At 44.3% G+C, this 21,253-nt stretch overlaps 1 protein-coding gene across 12 annotated transcripts in view; it reads left to right on the top strand.

The window, feature by feature from the left end:
• Positions 1–3,671: 3,671 nt before the first annotated feature.
• The window catches only part of LOC146762682 (SMAD family member 2-like), a 153,932-nt gene continuing 136,350 nt past the window's right edge, over positions 3,672–21,253 (top strand). For 8 of the 12 annotated variants that reach the window (XM_085533993.1, XM_085534025.1, XM_085533987.1 and 5 more), the window contains exons 1-2: positions 3,672–3,744; positions 14,338–14,626. In XM_085533993.1, coding sequence (XP_085390119.1) covers positions 14,391–14,626 — 236 coding nt within the window. In that variant the 5' untranslated portion in view covers positions 3,672–3,744; positions 14,338–14,390. Of the gene's footprint in view, positions 3,745–3,848; positions 4,106–7,076; positions 7,806–14,337; positions 14,627–21,253 lie in introns of those variants that run through there. The other 4 variants (XM_085533975.1, XM_085533999.1, XM_085533950.1 and 1 more) reach the window with 4 other exon arrangements.

The raw sequence follows: 21,253 nt of genomic DNA, 5'->3' as shown, positions 1-21,253 counted from the left end.
TAGGTGTTCAAGAGTGAAATCCCACGACACTGTGGGTCTCCACGCTTCTAAGATTTTTCCTAAACCTTTCCATATTCTCTGCCAGTCAGCATTCTCTGGTTCTGGAGGAGACTTCTGCATAGAACGAATGTATAGGAATACATATACATTCATTGATATTGATAACATGGACACGAGTATGAACCCTATCTCGGCTATTGAAAACCGTGCGGGAATCTGAGAGTACAGCCTGTACACTGGATTGAACATGGTGGTGTTTGTAAAATTGCCTATTCCATCTGGGATGTAGACGCCAAAATTCGGATTATACCACATCGCATATAAGTACCAGGTAAGTGTCTCCATCAGCGCCCTTATTGCATTATATACATACATGATTCCACAACACCAAAGCATGGCGTTAATAGTTGACCAATACTTTGAGAAGATCATAATTGCTTTCAATCCCTTAAACAGAGCAACTGGGATGGAGAGCAGATTCATGGCTGGCAGGCTCTGTAAAAGTCAGAGCTAGCTAGCTTTGCTCTGAGGGAGAAAGAAATCCCTTTGTTTTCTTTACAAAAGTGAAGTAGCAATGCTCAGAGTGTGCAGCTACCCCTGAATGTTGACATTTCTCCTGGAATTTCAAGGTCACGTTCTCAGTGAGCAGCTACGAAAAGATAACACTCTATCTATTCCACGCAAATCCCTAAGCTGAGAACAAAACTCCATAACCTAACACACAATTATTTTTTAATTTTGAGAAAAATGGCAAAACTGCCAGAAAAAGGAAAACATGACAATGGTGGAGGGGAAAGGCAGAGCTAGTAGGGCATCCCCTTCATCAAGGTGCACTCATCCTTTCCCAGCCGCCACAGCAGATTTTTTTTGAATTATATTTCTTTCCATGTGTGCTCTACACATGCATGGCCAGTGCATGATATAGAGCCCAGATGGAAAACTTGCTTACAGAAAGCCTAGTTAAGGTATACAGAAAAGTGTTTCCTTAGCAATAATCCACTCCATCTTAAGTCCTGTAACTAATTGGACATTCGTCATGTATCTCTGAGGCTCTACTTATATATACAAGAAATTATTGGCTGCACTCCCCCAACATCAAATTCCCTTGTGGTACACATTAGGCATTCCCAATTTTGTCCATAGTTGTCTTGTGCAAGGTAACCTTAAGAACTACGTCCCTCATTGAGAATGTGCTTCTGATGGCCCCTGACCAAATTACACGCTGATTACACCAATATGGTGAGCTGTAAAATGGCCTTTATTCAACTGCGTGAGCCCCTTATATAGGGCTCCTATTTCAGTCTCATACATATACATTACCGAGCAGGGGAAGGCCTATCACGTTACAACCCGAGAGTTCGAGCCGCCTAATACAACAGTCCATCACCCACCAAGTGCACCCAGGTCCCTGGGCAAAAAACGTACCCCAGAGAGGTTTGCCCTTTCCAGACGCTGGAAGGACCCAAACTGCTTTTCCCAACACGCTCTTTATGTGTACTACAGGAACCTTATCTCCCTCTACGGTACGTAGGGAGCTGGATTGGTTAGGACCATTACGATTACTAGATCCTCACGTGTTGACCAACCAGGTGGCTTCTGCTAAATGGTTAGCGCAATTTTTATATGTTCCGCCACCCACTCCTTTCAACATAGTTTTCAACAACTTGTTGAATCGTTAAATCTTACCAGAAGCTGGTGCATGATAGGGAATATGGTAAATCCACTCATTGCCATGATTTTTGGCCCAAGTATTTATAAGGGAATTTTTGAAATGTGCCCCATTATCAGATTCAATTCTTTCTGGAGTGCCATGTCTCCATAGGACTTGTTTCTCAAGACCCAATATGGTGTTTCGAGCGGGAGGATGGGGTACTGCGTATGTTTCAAGCCACCCAGTGGTTGCCTCTACCATGGTAAGCACATAACACTTACCACTGCGAGATCGTGGCAAGCTGATATAATCAACCTGCCACGCCTCCCCATATTTATATTTTTGCCATTGTCCTTCCTCCCAGAGAGGTTTCATCCTCTTGTCTTGTTTAATTATGGCACATGTTTCACAGTCATGAATAATCTGCGCAATAGTGTCCATGGTTAAGTCCACCCCTCGGTCTCTGGCCCACCTATATGTCGCGTCTCTTCCTTGATGACCTGAGGTCTCATGACCCCATCGAGCTAGAAATAATTCGCCCTTATTCTGCCAGTCCAAGTCGATTTGAGCCACCTCAATTCTGGCAGCTTTATCTACCTGATGGTTATTTTGTTGTTCTTCAGTAGCCCAACTCTTGGGCACATGTGCATCCACGTGACGTACTTTTACAACCATATTCTTTGTTAGGGCAGCAATGTCCTACCATAGTTCAGCGGCCCAAACAGATTTTCCCCTCCGTTGCCAGTTATTTTGTTCCCACTACTGTAACCACCCCCATAAGGCATTTGCCACCATCCATGAGTCAGTATAAAGATACAGCATTGGCCACCTTTCCCGTTCAGCAACATCTAAGGCCAGCTGGACAGCTTTTACCTGTGCGAATTGACTTGATTCTCCCTTATCTTCAGTGGCCTCTGCAACCTGTCGTGTGGGGCTCCACACAGCAGCTTTCCATTTGCGATTCTTCCCTACAGTGTGACATGATCCGTCAGTGAATAGGGCATATTTCTTTTCATTTTCTGGTAGTTTGTTGTATGGTGGGGCCTGTTTAGCACGTGACACCTCTTCTGCTGGTGATGTTCCAAACTTTTTACCTTCAGGCCAGTCCATGATCACCTCTAGGATTCCTGGATGATTGAGGTTTCCCATTTGCGTTCGTTGTGTAATCAGCATAATCCACTTGCTCCAGGTGACATCGGTAGCATGGGGGGTGGAGGGAACCTGTCCTTTGAACATCCAGTTCAGCACTGGTAGTTGAGGTGTTAAAAGGAGCTGCGTTTCAGTCCCAACTACTTCGGAATCAGCCCGAACCCCCTCATACGCGGCTAAGATCTCCTTCTCAGTTGGAGTGTAGCACTCTTCAGACCCCTTATACGCTTGACTCCAAAATCCCAGTGGTCGGCCTCGGGTCTCTCCTGAGGCTCTTTGCCACAAACTCCAAGTGGGACCTTTCTCTCCAGCAGCAGTATAGAGGATGTTCTTTACATCCTGTCCAGTCCGTATTGGCCCCAGGGCTATGTTTTTTAAGTCTGTTTTTCTTTTGCTGAAAGTCTCTTATCCAAACAGAATAGCCTTACCATATGCTTTCTAGAAAAGCCATACACCTCCAACTCCTGAGGCTCCGCCATGGCGGAATGTCAGTCACCAACCACACTCCATCAGTATGTCTGCACGCTACGCACCGCCTAAACTCTGCCCCTTTACAGATCAACCAACCCCAGCTGGCGTGTCGAAGGGAGAGTGACAGCTAGAATAGTCAATGAGAAGCACCGCTCTGCAGCGCAGCCGTGTGCCCGCCCTGCCGACTCCAGCTCTCCTTTTTTTTCTGTTCTTTTTTTTTTTTTTTTTTTTTTTTTTTTTTTCCGTTACCACCACTACATTGGCTGCGCAATCCGCCAATCAGCTGCGTGAATGACGCAGCGCTAATCCTCGCTCTCCTTTCTTTAAGTGACAGGTAGATAGATAGCCAATAGAGTTCCTCCTCTTCCACCTCCGAGGGTGGACCGTGGCGGTGACCGTCGCTCGCGAGGAGGGTGGGCACGCAAGCGCACGGTGCTGAGGTGTATGGTGGTTGTATAGCTTTTGGACGAGAGGTCAGTGTGAGGTGTTCCGGCCGGGTGGGGAACGAGGGTGCTAAGAAACGAGGTTGAGGGTTGGGGGAGCGGTAGGGAGCGGAAGGAGAACCGCGGGGTGTTCTGGGCGGCGGGGCGGGTCCCGGCCTTGAGGGGGCCGCGCGGCGCCTCTTTCCTCTTTGTTGTGGTGGGGTCGCGGCCGCACTCGGCGTTGGATTTATTTCTGGGGCTACACGGCACCATCCGAAAACAAATCGTATTTTTGAGAGTGGTGTCCTGATACTCCTTGAGTTCCGGCAGCTTGGGGCCCTGCCCTCCACCCTCTGGGGAAGGACCTTCCCTATTGCCCGTATACGGGAGAAGCTGTGTTGTGATACAGCTGGTAAGGAGTGGTGTAGCGCTCTTCTTTGTGCTATTTTTTTTTTTTTCTTGTGAAGAAGTACCCCAGTGTAGGCTTTTAGCCTTTGCTCTGGGGCTTAGGAGAAGGGAACGGGTGGGTGAAAAGCCATTGTGACAGCCCTAGAGTTCTATTGGATTCAGTAGGCTATAGCTTAGTTTTGTGCATTCTTGGCTGAGTGTCATAATCTTAGACAAAAAAAAAAAAAAAAAGCGCGTTGTGCTCCCTTCAAACTATCCACGTGTGTGCAAAGTATTTTAAGACAGAGTCCCATGTACTGGGTTTACTGACAAAATATTTCTGAAAATACTCCCAGTAAGTGTATAAATTTTGTGAAGGGCTCATATTACCTTGTTTTATGGTCACAGATTTGTAAGTTTCCACCTGCGTTGAGAGTTAGTAATGACAGCTTATGAAGAGCCCACACCTAACAACAGGTTTGACTTTCCCTAAGTGCTCTTCTCTTAGGCTGGAGAGCTGCACTTTCACACTGCTTTATGGCATTATTTCTGGGAGGCTGGAGTTTGCAGTGAGGCTGATTTGTCTTTTCTCTGTTCTCCAGACCAGAATAATTTCCTGTTGTGAAGGTAAAGGCTTCTCTAATGGAACACAGTTGCTGTTTAGTTTTTCAGAAGCTTTATCACAGTATTGGTGTTGTGGTTGTATGAGTAGCTTTCTTGTTGTTTGTTCTGAGGGATGGCTTTAAAACATCAGTATTCATAAATTCCAACTAATTACAGGGGAATGAGAATATAAAGGAAATTCTGAAGTTTGTGGCTCCTTCTCCCTGCCTTGCTCCATTTGTTTAGCACTATCATGGTGAGAGATTATCAGTTGATTATCAATGCCTTTAAAAGAGGAAGGGGGAGCATTGCAGTCAGTGTGTCTCAAAATTCAGTTGAGTATATTTTTAGGGTCACTTCTAACAGTAATTTGGGATGCTTAATAACTTGGTAGGGGGTTGGTCTCTAATTGTGTGGCTCATGCTTGGCCCGTGCTGTCAGCCAACAAAATGAACAGGAGTGAGGGTTCAGTTTTCTGTATGGAAGAATCTAGTCATATGTAGTTCAGTCTTGAAGGAAGCTTGTCAACTTTTCTGAGGTACTTTTTGTTCATACTATTAAAAAAACAAACAAACCAGCAACAACAACAACAAAAAAAACCCCCAAAAAACCCAAACAAACAAACAAAAAAAAAAACAACAAAAAAACCCACAGTTTGGAGGAAAAAAAAAGTGAGTTTAAAAAAAAAAAAAAATTGGTCTCCTAACTGATCTCTTCTCTTCTCCCCACCTAGAAACTAGGCATGTGAGCAGTATCAGATGAACTTGGATAGCGATGAATCTCTAAATGCAAGACTCTCCTGGGTGCTCCTCCATCTTCCTGCTCCATTTCATCTTTCAGAAGTGTTGAGCAGTGTTTGTTTTAATTGAGTTTATTGGAGCTTAGAAATCTCTGCTACTGAGAGCAGATTTAAAAAGCAATACTTGTCTCCAACTCTCTAATCTGTTTCCCACGAAAGTACTTGTTCTGGCTTGTTAGTAGGTTCTGGGTAATAAAGAATATGAATGGTGCTTGAGATTGAAGGAAATTTCAAATCTCTATTTTATGTAAAGAGCAACACAGTTTTAAATATTGTAAAAGTATTCTAGTGTTTTTTAGATGCACTCAACGCTGCCTTAATGGTTGTGCATGCAAATGCCCTGTAATTGAAAGCAGCCATTTATGGGCCTGACTTGTTAAGTGAGCTGTAAATTCTGTTTTTCAGATTGGATTTAATGACTTGTCAAAAGCCACAAGCTGGTTGTGAGCTGTGCCTAGAGGCAAACAATACCTAAGCTTACTTTGCCAAAATATTTGTAATCGTTGATTTGTTAAACTGAATTGCTGCAGGTCATGCAATAGGATTAGTGTTTTTTTGTTTTTTTTTTTTTTGTAATAGAGAGTGCTGGCAGCGCTGTGCTCAGTACTCTCTGGGCTAGAAGAAATTGGTGGCAGCAGAAAATCTTGCTAAATATCATTTAATTTCCTGTAGAATTGCTGGATTACAGAAAGGAAGGCTTCCTTTCAGATGACTTTTTATTGTGGTTGTGTTTGACAGCCAGTGTGAAAGAAAATGAAGAAGAGACTGTGAGAGCACCCCCCGGGTCTGCTATCAGTGTAGTCTGGGGCTTGATTAAGCTGGGGCAGAATGAGCTTAATAGAAGGCATTCTTCAAGCTCTGCTTGCGGTGGAGGGTTTACCAAAATTAGGAAACTTTTAACTTATGCAAGATAGAAGCTGAAACAGGCACCCAAGTACCTGCTAATCAGTTCTGGTACATCTCCATTCGGATTTACCGGGGACCATTTCCTTTCTAACTTAATGAAACTGACTCTTCCCTGTTATGCATGGAAAATCTTAAATTAGGTGAGAAGTGTTAAAACTGCTGTGGTTTGGAATGCTGGTTTGGTGCTTTTGTGGCTGGCACTGTTGAGTGTGAGAACCATGCTCAAGATAAAAAAAAATTCTAATCAGGCAAAGATCTCTGTGAAGAGCAGTTTATTCATTATTGCAATAATGGGTGCCCTCCCCCTACTGACAAAGGAGAAATTGTGCAACTAGTCAGTGAAATCCATTTGTTATATACCCTGGGTCCAATGCAAGTAATGCCTCTCCTGGCACTCATTGGTTGAGCGTCTTAGGCTCATATAGTCTTACAACGCTGTAGCTCTGGTTACGCTTCCATAGCTCCGGTTACACTTCTGACTTGTGGGACCACAAAGTAATTATAAAGCAGGTATGTTTAATGAGTGATGTGCGTATACCCTGGTGCAAGGGGGATAACTCCACCTCACTTGCACACCGTTAGGAGAAAGTGTACTGCAGATACATAATCAATAGTTTGCAGGAATTTTGATACATATTCATTACATTCCTGAGACCCCACTAGCATGCAGTCCCTCCCCCCTTGCGTGTACCTAGTGAGTCATGGGGGTGGTCGTTGGCTGAAGGCTCATGGTCTTCCTCGCTGTAAACTTTCGACCTTGCGTGAGGGACACCCCCCAAACTGGTTCCAGCTTGCCTTGTGGACGTCTAATCACCACACTGTTCTTGGGCTGTTCCACCCTTATCTTCATGGTCTTCATCCCCCTTGTTATTCCAGACCCAGTGTCTGCACTCCCCATTCTTCTAACAACTTTTACAAAACTATCTTTTCACTCCCCCGTCCCAGTTTCTGTGACAGTTTCTTTCTCCCCCTTGCTGTGGGGCCCTTCTCTCACCCTTCACTTCCATAGCATCAGTTATGCTTCCATAGCATGTCTGTTACCAACCCATTGTCTTTAGGACTTTTTATAGCAATAGGATGGTATTTCACTCATTCTGTCTCTTCTTTAACCCTTGCGCCTGTGTCAGTTTTACTTAGGTTGGAACGCCCCAGTCTGAATTTTACTCTGTTCAGCAGTTTACTTTGTGAAAGGTTACTTATGCTATAGACAGAAATACTGGAAATTTGTAGTGTAGAAATGCAATCTACCTCTCACGTTGAGGTCTTTCATTATTAAGGAGCAATGCTGAGTTCATAAGTAGTAACTATGTGGGAAAAGTGTGTTGCTTTGCAGACAGGTGTTTTGGCTGCCTACAGCGGTGGTATATTTCTCTGGGTTCTAGGAGAATTGCTGGAGTATATCACTGTTTAATCAGAGGTTAGTAAAATTAACATCTTTGTTTCTTTCTCATGTCTCTAGTTGCTTGCAATTTTAGTGTCAGTGGCTGAATGTGTTGCTTCCAACTTGCTAATGTTCTTATAGCAGTAATTTGTTATTTTGTCTGTATTTTTCAGTCATCCTTAGTAATTGAAGATAAATTCAACTTCTGAAGTTTTCCTATCATTGAGTTGGTGCTTATTTTAGTTCTGCATATAAGAAATGAATTCTCATTTGAGAAATAATCAAACTTAATTAAATGAGTGAGAGGGGGAAAATGCCTACGTTCAAAGTATGCAGATAATTCCTCAATGAGCTATATAGAGGAAAAAACGTTATGCAGAGTTTTAAGATGCACTGGCAATACTTAAGCATAATAAACTTAAAAATGAATGTGTAAATTGAGTCTATGCATCTTGCATGTTGCAAAATCTTCATTCTAAAGCTGTCTCAGAGAAGGATTTTGCTTTGCTGATGACCCCCCAGGACCACAAGCAGTCTGCCTTGAACTTCAGCAGCTCATATCAGAGCTGAGCCCAGATCTTGGCTTTGCCTCTGCAGTTGTGGCTAAATGGAGATCCTGGGGAAGCAGCGTTTCTGAGCCCTCTTTCTACATGTGGGCAATTGGCTGCAAAACTCAGTTGGGGGTTGACCTGAGGGCATGGCTCAGGGCTGGATTCTCCTGAGAGCTCCCAGTTCTCTGGCCTCACAGAAAAGAACTCTAGCATCCTAAACCCAGGAAGAATCACAGAATTGCAGGGGTTGGAAGGGACCTCAAGTGATCATCTAGTCTAACTCTCCTGCTAAAGCAGGTACCCTACAATAGGTCACACAGGTAGGCATCCGTACTGATCTTGAATATCTCCAGAGACTGTAAAACCTCTCTAGGCAACCTGTTCCAATGTTCTGACACCCTTACTGTGTAGAAATTCTTTTGCATGTTAGTACAGAACTTACTGTGTTCAAGTTTTATGCCGTTACTCCTTGTCCTTTTGCTATGAACCACTGAGAAGAGCCTGGCCTCAACTGTTTGCCTCCCACCTTCCTTTAGGTATTTATAAGCATTTATAAGCATTTATCAGATTCCCCTCTTGATCTTCTTTTCCCCAGACTGAACAGGACCCAGGTTAATCAGCCTTTCCTCACATGGGAGATGCTCCAGGCCCTTTATCATCTTTGTGGCCCTCTGCTAGAATCCTAGCAGGGTAGGAGGTATACCTAGGAGGGTATACCTGTCCAGGCCACGGGCAGCAGGTTTCCTCAGGAGAATATTGTGAGAGACCGTGTCAAAGGCTTTGCTGAAGTCTAGGTAGGCTACATCAACAGCCTTCCTCTCATCTACCAGTCTGGTTACCCAGTTGTAGAAGGTGATGAGGTTGGTTAAGCAAAACTTGCCCTTCTTGAACCAGTGCTGGCTGGGCCTGATCCCCAGGATGCCATGCATATGCTGTGTGATTTGTTCCATAACTTTCCCTGCTACCAAGGTCAGGCTGACGGGCCTGTAGTTCCCTGGATCCTCCTTATGGCCCTTCTTGTAGGTGGGAGTCACGTTGCAAGCCTCCAGTCCTCTGGGACCTCTGCAGTTAACCAGGAGCACTGGTAGATGGCAGAGAGTGGCTCAGCAATCACCTCTGCCAGCTCCCTCAGCACTTGAGGGTGGAGCCCATCCGGTCCCATGGACTTATGGTGGTCCAGGTTGGTGTTGTCTGCAAACTTGATGAGGGTGCGCTCAATGCCATCGTCTATGTCATTGATGAAGATGCTGAAGAGCACTGGTCCTAAGACTGGCCCCTGAGGGACACTGCTTGTGAGTGGCCTTCACCCTGAGAGAGAACCATTGATCACTACCCTTTGGCTGTGACCAGCCAATCAATTCCACCATGCCACAAAGATAGTGAAGGGCCTGGAGCATCTCCCCTATGAGGAGAGACTTAGGGAACTGGGTCTGTTTAGCCTTGAAAAAAGAAGGGGACCAGGTCCCGTGACCTATCGTGTTGTTCTCTGGGAGATGTAGTCTTCTTCTGTAAGTTGCAGATTCAGTAAAATTATTCATGCTTTATATGATGTTATGATGTGGAATACTGATAGCAAAATTACAAAATTATTAAACCATGACACCCCTATGAGGAGAGACTTAGGGAACTGGGTCTGTTTAGCCTTGAAAAAAGAAGGCTGAGAGGGGACTTGATCCAGGTTTATAAATACCTGAGGTGTGGGAGCCATAGTGGTGAGGCTGGTCTCTTTTCAGTAGTGCGTGGGGATAGGACTAGGGGTAATGGGATGAAAGTACAGCATAGGAAGTTCCGCGTGAATGTGCGCAAGAACTTTTGTACGGTGAGGGTGACGGAGCACTGGAACAGGCTGCCCAGGGGGGTGGTGGAGTCTCCTTCTCTGGAGATATTCAAGACCTGCCTGGACGCCTACCTGCGCGACGTGGTGTAGGGAACCTGCTTTGGCAGGGGGGTTGGACTCGATGATCTCTAGAGGTCCAATCCAACCCCTACAATTCTGTGATTCTGTGAATTCTTAATCCATCAAACAGTCCATCCTTAAAATCTGTCCGTCTCCAATTTAGTGAGAAGGATGTGGTGAGGGACCATGACAAAGGTTTTGCAAAATTCTAGTTAGATGAAATCCATCGTCCTTCTCCCATCCACTGGTGCTGTCACTCCATCATAGAAGGCCACCAGATTGGTCAGCAATATCTGCCCTTGGTGAAGCCATGCTGGCTGTCTCAAATCACCTCTTCATCTTCTATGTGCCTTAACATAGCTTTTAGGAGGATCTGCTCCATGATCTTCCCAGGCACTGAGCTGAGGCTCTTTTTTCTTTGGTTTAAACTGCAGATCCTTGCACAACCACAATGGTTGCCTGCCTCCCCTGCTCGAGTCTTCTGCTGGGTGATTATGAGCCATTGTGCTCTCAGAATGGTGTCAAAAAAAGGGTGCTCAGGCACTGCACAGATGGAGGCAAAAGCTCAGCAAATGCTGAAAAGAGGCTTCAGTGAAGAATCACAGAATCACAGAATTACCCGGGTTGGAAGGGACCTCAAGGATCATGTAGTTCCAACCCCCCTGCCTAGCAGGGCCACCAAACATACACCTTTACTAGATCAGGTTGCCCAGGGCCCCGTCCAACCTGGCCTTGAACACCTCCAAGGACGGGGCATCCACAACCTCACTGGGCAGCCTGTTCCAGGACCTAACCACTCTTCTAGTAAAGAACTTTCCCCTAACATCCAACCTAAATCTTCCCTCCTTCAACTTAAAACCATTTCCCCTAGTCCTGCTATTATCAGCCCTTTCGAAGAGTTTACTCCCCTCCTGGGAGTAAGTTCCCTTCAGGTATTGAAAGGCTGCAATGAGGTCACCCCGCAACCTTCTCTTCTCCAGGCTGAACAAACCCAACTCCCTCAGCCTGTCCTCATAGGGGAGGTGCTCCAGCCCCCTGATCATCTTTGTGGCCCTCCTCTGGACCCTTTCCAAAATCTCCATATCTTTTTTGTACTGAGGGCTCCACACCTGGACACAGTACTCCAGATGGGGCCTCACAAGAGCAGAGTAGAGAGGGACGATCACCTCCCTATCCCTGCTGACCACCCCTCTCCTGATGGAGCCCAGGATCCCATTTGCTTTCCGGGCTGCCAGAGCGCACTGCTGGCTCATGTTAAGTTTCTCATCTATCAGGACCCCTAGGTCTTTTTCTGCCGAGCTGCTCTCAAGGACAACTCCTCCCAGCCTGTACAGGTGCCTGGGGTTCTTCCGGCCCAAGTGCAAAACCTTGCACTTTGCCGTGTTGAACCTCATTAGGTTCACCCGAGCCCAGCTTTCCAGCCTGTCAAGGTCCCTCTGAATGGCATCCGTTCCCTCCACCGTATCGACTGCACCACTCAGCTTGGTGTCATCAGCAAACTTGCTGAGGGTGCACTCCATTCCCTCATCGATGTCATTAATAAAGATGTTAAAGAGCACCGGTCCCAAGACAGACCCTTGAGGGACGCCGCTCGTTACCGGCCTCCACCTGGACATAGAGCCATTGACCACCACCCTCTGTCTGCGGCCTTTCAACCAATTGCTTATCCATCTAGTTGTCCACCCATCAAATCCACCTCCCTCCAATTTGGAGATGAGGATGTGATGGGGGACCATGTCAAAGGCCTTGCTCAGGTCCAGGTAAATGACATCGGTCGCCTTCCCTTCATCCACCAACGCCGTCACTCCATCATAGAAGGCCACAAGATTAGTTAAGCATGACCTTCCCCTGGTGAAGCCATGCTGGCTGTCTCGGATCACATGCTCGTTCTTTATGTGATCAAGCATGTTGTCCAGGAGGATCTGTTCCATAATCTTCCCAGGCACAGAGGTGAGACTCAGCGGCCTGTAGTTACCCGGGTCCTCCCTGCTCCCCTTCTTGTAAATGGGAGTGATGTGACCTTTCCTCCAATCATCCGGGACCTCACCTGACAGCCACGACTTCTCAAATATGATGGAGAGCGGCTCAGCAACCACCTCAGCCAGCTCCTTCAGGACCCTGGGATGCACGCCATCTGGCCCCATGGACTTATACTCATTCAGTCTAAGGAGGCACTCTCGGACTTGCTCTACCCTTACAGTGGGGAGGGATTTACCTCCTTGGTCCCCACATAGAGGTATGGGGGGTGCAAGACTTAGGGACGTGAAAAAGACTAGAATCCTGGCCACCAGTGAAGACCGAGGTGAAGAACTCATTCAGCACCTCAGCTTTCTCTTCATCTGTTGAAGCCATTTCTCCTTTTAAATTTACCAGAGTAGGTACGCCCATTTTGGCCTGTCTCTTCTGGCCAATGTACCTGTAGAAGGTTTTCTTATTGTTTTTCACGTCCCTTGCTAAGTTCAGTTCTGCCTGCGCCTTGGCTTTCCTGATCCCACGTCTGCAAGTTCGGACGGCATCCCTGTATTCTTCCCGGGTGACACAGCCTTGTTTCCAGAGCTTGTACACCCCTTTCTTCACCCTCAGTTCTCTTAGCAGGTCCTTGCTGAGCCATGCCGGTTTTCTACCTCTCCTGCCCACTTTCTTAATCAGGGGAATGGAGACCTCTTGTGCTGCCAGGAGGGAGCACGGAAGGCGGATCATGACTTTCTGACCTGTTTTTTCCCTATTCCCATGGGGATGAGATGCGATGAAACCACCGGCCTGCCCGGGCCTGACCTGCCTGCTCACTCAGGCCAGCATGTTATGGATATCCTCCTATTTAAAAATAAAGTAACTTGTTTTAATGAAAAAATAATGACAGGGGCAGTAGATAATCCTATGCTTCTTGAAGGCATTTACAAGAAGTAGTAAATGTGCTTAAGGGAACTTGGTAAAATTAAGTAAGGAATAATGGGAAATTCTGATTAGTTAGGGCTGAACAGTTAGTCTTTTGGAAGCGAAGATATTTTGCCTCAGGCTGTCTGAAAAATGTGAGTTCCAAAGAAATCCAAATCTGAAATGTGTGGGCTTTCTACATTTTAGCCTATTTCAAGACTTAAATCTGATTTGCTGTAGCTAGGGCTCCAGTGTAATGCTTTTGCATTCTGTTCAATTTGACCTGCAGCTTGATGTATTAGCCACAATTCTGTAATAATTTCACGCCACTGGAAGAACAGAAAGTTCTTCTCATGTTACACCCTTGTATGAATTGTGAAGGCATGACAAAGTGGAAATCAGCCAGGAACGCTGTAGCCTGAAGTGTCCCAAATAAACCACTGCTGTTTTGCAGATGGGAAACTTTACTAGGTGAGGTATTCTTTGAATAGAAGTGAGGAGTTTGTCTGCACAGCGTGTGCACGAGCTGCCTTGAAAGCTCTGATTGAGTAGCCTGAAGTTGGCATTTAATACTTGACTACAGCAAGGTACTAATTTGTACAGCTAAGAGTGCTGAAGTTTGGTACTAAGATAACTTTATGGAATTCAAATACCCAGTTACTGCCTGGAAATAAGATTGGTTTTGACTTTAATGCAATGATGCTGCAAGCTCGAACAGCTGTCTGCCAAAAACGATACAGCTGATTTGGGGCTTTTAGTTTAATATTTTTAATACCTGAAAGTAGCCTGATACAAGCTGCAAAACTGGCTATCATTTTTTTTTTTAAATGTTTGGAAGTACAAATAGGAGTGAATGCCAGACACAGCTTAAGCTTCAGCATCCTTCCTGATCTTTCATTTTATATATTAATGTCTGGATTGGGTAGTTGATACTGAATGGAAGGGTATCAAAACAAATACAGCTGTGCCACTTGGGTACCTGCAAAATGATACTTTAAATATCCTTAACTGAAATCATCAAGTATTTTGAAAATCGTTAAATGATGTATAGGAGGGTTGATTATCTGTAGGCTATAGAGTTCATCACTAAACTTTGAAGCGAATTTTGGATTCATGTCCTGAACTATTACCTGAGTTGTTTTGAGGTGGTATGTCCTACAGCATTTGTTAATAGAAGATTCTAAGCAAGGAACGTTCTCAAGTGAATCCTCAGTGCTAACGTGTCTGTTTTGGTTTGCATTTCTAGGGATTGGACAGGAATATCTAACTGTGTGCTGAGCATTTTGTCTGGTGGAAGTCATGTCATCCATATTGCCGTTCACTCCACCGGTTGTGAAGAGACTTCTTGGGTGGAAAAAGTCTGCTGGTGTGTCTGGAGGGGCTGGTGGTGGTGAGCAGAATGGACAGGAGGAGAAGTGGTGTGAAAAAGCAGTGAAAAGCTTGGTCAAGAAGCTAAAGAAAACAGGACAGCTGGATGAGCTTGAGAAGGCCATTACAACTCAGAACTGCAATACAAAGTGTGTGACAATACCAAGGTAAGTCCTCTTGTGTTTGGCACTTCTTACAGCCACTGAAGAAGCGACTAAATGGAGATTTAAGCTGTCATGAACAAGCTAATTTAAAAAAAAAAAAAAATTAGTTTCATGATTTTGATACTTGAAAAATTCTTTAAAGCCTGTTTTGTTTTTATGTACAGCTTCCTTTGGTTCTTTGAACTGAATCACATGCTTTGTACGTTTACAATTTCTAATCATTTCATTCTGGTTTTTATTACTATGTGGATTCTAATTTGTGTATTCTGGTAGTGCCTAACAGAGCTCTTTGCTCATAACACTGCCATAGGCTTTTTATTTGATAACCTTGACTGTAATTGGAGGGGCTTACTTGAACCTACACTTCCACTTTAAAACAAACAAAAACCTAGTTTTTCCTTGGTCAACACTTCAGTCCTCTAATTACTATTTTCATCTGTATACACAAGGTTTGTTGAAGTTGCACAAACCACATCCATTTTCTCACTTGAAGGGAAAAAGCAGTGGAGACAGGCTGGCTAAAAACTGCAGCTATTAATTCTTATAGGTTATAATGAAAAGTGCTTTTCATTTAATTAAATAAGAGTACTTCTAGAACTTCTCTTTTGCTCTTTACATGTATGTATTTTTTAAGTGAACAGCTTTCATTCTAACCCTTTGACTTTCTCAACTTAATTCATAGCAACTGCTATGTGAGAAGCAAGTGCTGTGTTTGTTCAGTAAAATAAAATGTGCTCTAGTTTCGTATTATGGAGGAAGGTGCATGTGTGTGTAGTGTCTGATGCACGGACTCAGATGTAAATGATCCAAATTGTTTATTACAAGTTCTCACATCACTTATATACATTCACAAGTTTCCTTTTTTAGCTTTCCCATGTGCCTTTACAACTTTCCCATCCACCTTTACATGTCTACAGAGTATTCCACAAACACTCCATAACTGTGCCTACAGGCACTTATCCAATCAGAGCCATGAGCCATTGGTTTTGCTTTTTTTCTTCTAGAGGTGTCCTTGGTTCTCATGCTGTTTATCTTGTTCCACAGCTGCTGCTCTGAATTGTTTTTCTTGTATTATCACAATTTCCCCTTTTTTTATTAGCAAACTATTATTGTACTATAAAATAATAACACTAATCATATTAATAACATAATCATTATAACTCAATCAAGGCCTCGATTGGCAACATGCTAAATGTGAGAAAAGAGACAAGGCAACCATAGCATAATGACAAGAAATACTCTTAAACCCATTAAAAAAATCATACACGTTTGGCCTGCGGCCCAAGTTTCTGCAACCTAGAAAAAAAATCCCTGAGGGTCCCATTCTGTGTTTACCTGCAACTGGTTAGAAAAAAATATTCAGCTTTTGTATATTCTGATATATTGATTTTGAATGATCACTAAAATTTGTACAACAAATGCTTTTAGCGTGCTCGAAACCATGTCTTTGGGCTAATAGAAAATCAAAGGTCGCACAACTTTATGAAGTTGCATGTCATATAGAATTAATATTAGTGGGCAAGACTGCTAGAGCATCACTAAGGGCACTAATTTCCTTATCTGGCTAACATCCTAACTTGGTGAGTGTGGCTAAAGCTTGAGCAGTGCTTTTTCAAGATAAATCTGGATCTGAGAGACAGGATGTCTTGGGAGCAGAGAGGCAAGCAAACTACGCATTTAGAGCGTGATTAGATAATGCCTAGTAATTCATTCTTGAGACTGCATTGGCAATACAGGAAAATCACTCATTATGTTATACCATTACTAGTGTTGTTATCTGCAATACAACAAGTTGGGAAACAATATCAATAAGTAAGAAACACACAATCCCAGTCATTATGAGGGCTGGATGCTGTTTTCTGCCTTGAGACGAGGCTGAACATATCATGCTGGAACCCACGGAGGGCCAGTCCCTGTGGAAACACAAGCATATCCATGACTTACATAATTTTTCTAGTGGTGTGTCTCCCGTATTCCCCCTTTTTTGTTCATTAGGAATGGATTTCAATGCTTGATGAGTGCACTCAGTGATAGCATGTCCAGTGGGAGAATGAGGAATGCCTGTAATATGTCAACCCCCTCACACTTTGAGGAAAGTTCAAGTGGCCTTAGAAGTATATGCAGGTCCGTTATCTGTTTTTATAGCATGTGGGATCACCATAGCAGCATTCGCCTATATGTGCTGTGGCAGATATGTAGAAGAATGAGTATCTATTGTTACATGCACATATTTTAGATGACCAAATTCATGAACGAGTGACATGTTTGCCACTGTTGAAAAGGTGCTGCGCCATGGGGGTTTATCCCTCTTTGAGGCAAAGAAGCGATTGCCTGTCAGTCTGGGCATGTTAGAATAATGTTACGGACTTGATCCATTGTCAGTTGGAATTCTTTGTGTATGGCTCTCGTATTCGGATGGAAAAATTGATGGGAGAGTCGCAGTTGCTGAAATAATTGAGGGGTACCAAAGGTGACTGTGGCTTGATCAGCCTTACAGTTGCCCTCAGTTAAAGGACCAGACAATGTAGTGTGTGATCAAATATGCAAAATAAAATAAGGAAGAGTACGGTGAGAGACATAATGTAGAACTCACTTGAGCTGTGCAAACAAAGCAGGTTTGTTAACTTCCTTAAGAAAAGATCATTCAATCTGCTGAATGATAACTGACTCTGTATGTTACAGGTATTATATTAGGCTTTTGTATCACTAGGCCTAATAACTGTTGACTGTTTACTAAGCATGAAGATAACTTCCTGATACAGGTGGTCGAGGAACCGACGCGGGGTGGGGCGTTGCTGGACCTTATTCTCACCAAAAAGGAAGGACTTGTTAAGGAAGTAAAAGTTGGGGGCAGCTTGGGATGTAGTGACCATGAGATGGTGGAGTTCGAAATCCTGAGTGGAGGAAGCAAAGCAAAAAGTAGGATTGCTACCCTGGACTTTAGGAGAGCCAACTTTGATCTCCTTTGGGACCTACTTGGGGCTATCCCGTGGGCCAGGGTGCTAGAAGGCAAGGGGGCCTGTGAGAGCTGGTTAGCGTATAAATGGTTTTTCTTCCAAGCTCAGGATCGGTGCGTCCCTGTGACTAAGAAACCAGGAAAAGGTGCAAGGAGACCTGCGTGGATGAGTAAGGAGCTCACGTGCAAGCTCTGTGGAAAGAAGACAGTACATGATATGTGGAAAAAGGGTCTGACCACTTGGGAACAATATAAGAATGTAGTCAGGGACTGCTGAGATGTGACCAGGAAGGCTAAAGCCCACCTGGAGTTGAATCTAGCTAAGGAGATAAAGAATAATAAAAAAGGCTTTTTTAAAAACGTTAACAGCAAAAGGCAAGGGAGAATGTGGGCCCCATACTAAGTGAGGGGGGTGCTCTGGTAACGGAAAGAGTCCAGGAGAGGGCCATTAAGATGGTGAAGGGGCTGGAGCATCTCCCCTTGTCACGGTTTGAACGAAAAATCCACCTGCGTCCGTGACAGGGGGCTGTGGGCCCAACAGGGGCCCTAGGCTGAAAGGAAAAAGTTAATTAGGAAAAGAAAACAGCGGCAACGATCTAATAAGGCACACTTATTTACTAAATACTATATCGAAATACAGGATAACACAATATAATACAATATAATTGAAAATTGAGCTAACGAAGCAAGCAAAATAGGAGAGAGAATGAGTCACGTAACCGAGAGGCCTACTGTGAAATCTAGGCGAAACGGCGAAGGCACCCACACACTCCCCTGAACGCCAGAACTCGAAAGACGTCAGTCTAGTCTGCGACCGAGTTAATATAGAGTCCAGGTCCTGTGACCTATAGTGTTGTTCTCTGGGAGATGTAGTCTTCTTCTGTAAGTTGCAGATTTATTATTAAAATTATTCATGCTTTATATGATGTTATGATGTGGAATACTGATAGCACAATTACAAAATTATTAAACCATGACACTTATACTTCTTTCCATGTGTGCTCTACACATGGAGGGCCAGTGCACGATATAGAGTCCAGATGGAAAACTTGCTTACAGAATGCTTAATTAAGGTATATAGAAAAAAGTCTACATCATTACATTATGTTTATAAATACATACACACTCACGTATAGTTGTGAATAATCAGCAACCTTATTTTCTCAACAATTTATATTTATTCCATACAAATCCCTAAGTTGGGAGAAAAAATCTGTAACCTAACCTACTATTAATTTTGAGAAAAAATGGCAAAACTGCCATAAGGTATATAGAAAAAAGCGTTTCCTTAACATTAATCCACTCTATCTTAAGTCCTGTACCTAATTGGACATTCGTCAAATATTTTCTGAGACTCTACTTATATATCTACAAGAAATCATTGGCTGCACTCCCCCAACATCAAATTCCCTTGTGGTACACATTGGACATTCCCATTTTTGTCCATCACCCACCACGTGCACCCAGGTCCCTGGGCAAAGACAGTACCCCGGAGAGGTTTGCCCTTTCCAGACGCTGGAAGGACCCAAACTGTTTTTCCCAACACACTCTTTATGGGTACTACAGGAACCTTATCTCCCTCCACGGTACGTAGGGAGATGGATTGGTTAGGACCATTACGATTACTAGATCCTCGAGTGTTAACCAACCAGGTGGCTTCTGCTAAATGGTTTTCCCAATTTTTATACATTCCACCACCCATTGCTTTCAACATAGTTTTCAACAACCCATTGAATCGTTCAATCTTACCAGAAGCTGGTGCATGATAGGGAATATGGTAAATCCACTCGATAACCCACTGAATCGTTCAATCTTACCAGAAGCTGGTGCATGATAGGGAATATGGTAAATCCACTCAATGCCATGATTTTTGGCCCAAGTGGTTACAAGAGAATTTTTGAAATGGGTCCCATTATCTGATTCAATTCTTTCTGGAGTGCCATGCCACCACAGGATTTGCTTTTACAACCCTAATATGGTGTTTCGGGCGGTAACTTGGGGTACTGCGTATGTTTCGAGCCACCCAGTGGTTGTCTCCACCATGGTGAGTACATAACACTTACCATTGCGAGATCGTGGCAAGGTGATATAATCAACCTGCCATGCCTCTCCATATTTATACTTTTGCCATCGCCCTTCCCCCCAAAAAGGTTTCATCCTCTTGGCTTTTTTAATTATGGCGCATGTTTCACAGTCATGAATAACTTGAGCAACAGCGTCCATAGTTAAGTCCACCCCTTGGTCTCTGGCCCACTTATATGTTGCATCCCTTCCTTGATGACTTGAAATCTCATGGGTCCACCGAGCTAGGAATAATTCACCCTTGTTCTGCCAGTCCAAGTCTATTTGAGCCAGCTCAATTTTTGCAGCTTGATCGACCTGATGGTTATTATTTTGTTCTTCAGTAGCCTTCCTTTTAGGTACATGAGCATCTACATGGCACACTTTTACAACAATGTTCCTTATTCGGGCAGCAATGTCTTTCCACAGTTCAGCAGCCCAAACAGGTTTACCCTCTCGTTGCCAATTATCATCTTCCCACTGTTGCAACCACCCCCATAAGGCATTTGCCACCATCCATGAATCAGTATAAAGATGAAGCATTGGTCACCTCTCTTGTTCAGCCACATCTAAAGCCAGTTGAACAGCCTTTACCTCTGCGAATTGACTTGATTCTCCTTTACCTTCAGTGGCCTCTGCAACTTGTCGTGTGGGGCTCCATACAGCAGCTTTCCATCTGCGATGCTTCCCTACAATACGACATGATTCGTCTGTGAATAGGGCAAATTTCTTTTCGTTTTCTGGTAGCTCATTGTATGGTGGTGCCTCTTTAGCACGTGATACCTCTTCTGTAAGTGGTTTTTCAATTTTTTTACTCTCAGGCCAGTCCATGATCACTTCTAGAATTCCAGGACAGCTGAGTTTTCCCATTTGAGCTCGTTGAGTAATTAATGAAATCCACTTACTCCAAGTGGCATCAGTAGCATGATGGGTGGAGGGAACCTGTCCTTTAAACATCCAGTTTATTAGAGGCAAGCGAGGTGCTAGAAGAAGTTGAACCTCTGTCCCAACTACTTCAGAAGTATCCCGAACCCCCTCATACACGGCTAAGATCTCCTTCTCAGTCGGAGTGTAGCGCTCCTCAGACCCTTTATATGCTCGACTCCAAAATCCTAGGGGTCGGCCTCGGGTCTCTCCTGAGGCTCTTAGCCACAAACTCCAGGTGGGACCTTTCTCTCCAGCAGCAGTGTAGAGGATGTTCTTCACATCCTGTCCCGTCCGTACTGGCCCCAAGGCCACGGCACGAGCTATTCTTCTTCCGTGTTACCTGATAGAGGGGGCTCACTATGTGGCTGTAGTTTGGGACATGCATTCTCCAAAAGCCCACTACTCCCAGAAAAGTTTGGTTCTCTGTTTTGTTGGTGGGCGGAGATATAGCAGTGATTTTGTCAATCACATTTGCTGGGATGTGACGACGTCCATCTTGCCATTTTATACCTAAGAACTGGATTTCCTGGGCAGGTCCTTTCACCTTGCTGCGCTTAATGGCAAAACCAGCTTGCAAAAGAATTTGGATTATCTGTTTCCCTTTCTTGAAAACCTCTGCTGCTGTATGGCCCCACACTACAATATCATCAATATACTGCAAGTGCTCAGGAGCATTACCCTGTTCC

Source organism: Coturnix japonica, chromosome 1, assembly GCF_054131305.1.
Source record: "Coturnix japonica strain WE chromosome 1, WE-NBRP24, whole genome shotgun sequence".
Taxonomy (NCBI): Eukaryota; Metazoa; Chordata; class Aves; order Galliformes; family Phasianidae; genus Coturnix; species Coturnix japonica.
The sequence above is the reverse complement of the archived record's forward strand: the minus strand, read 5'-3'. Positions and strand labels throughout refer to the sequence as shown.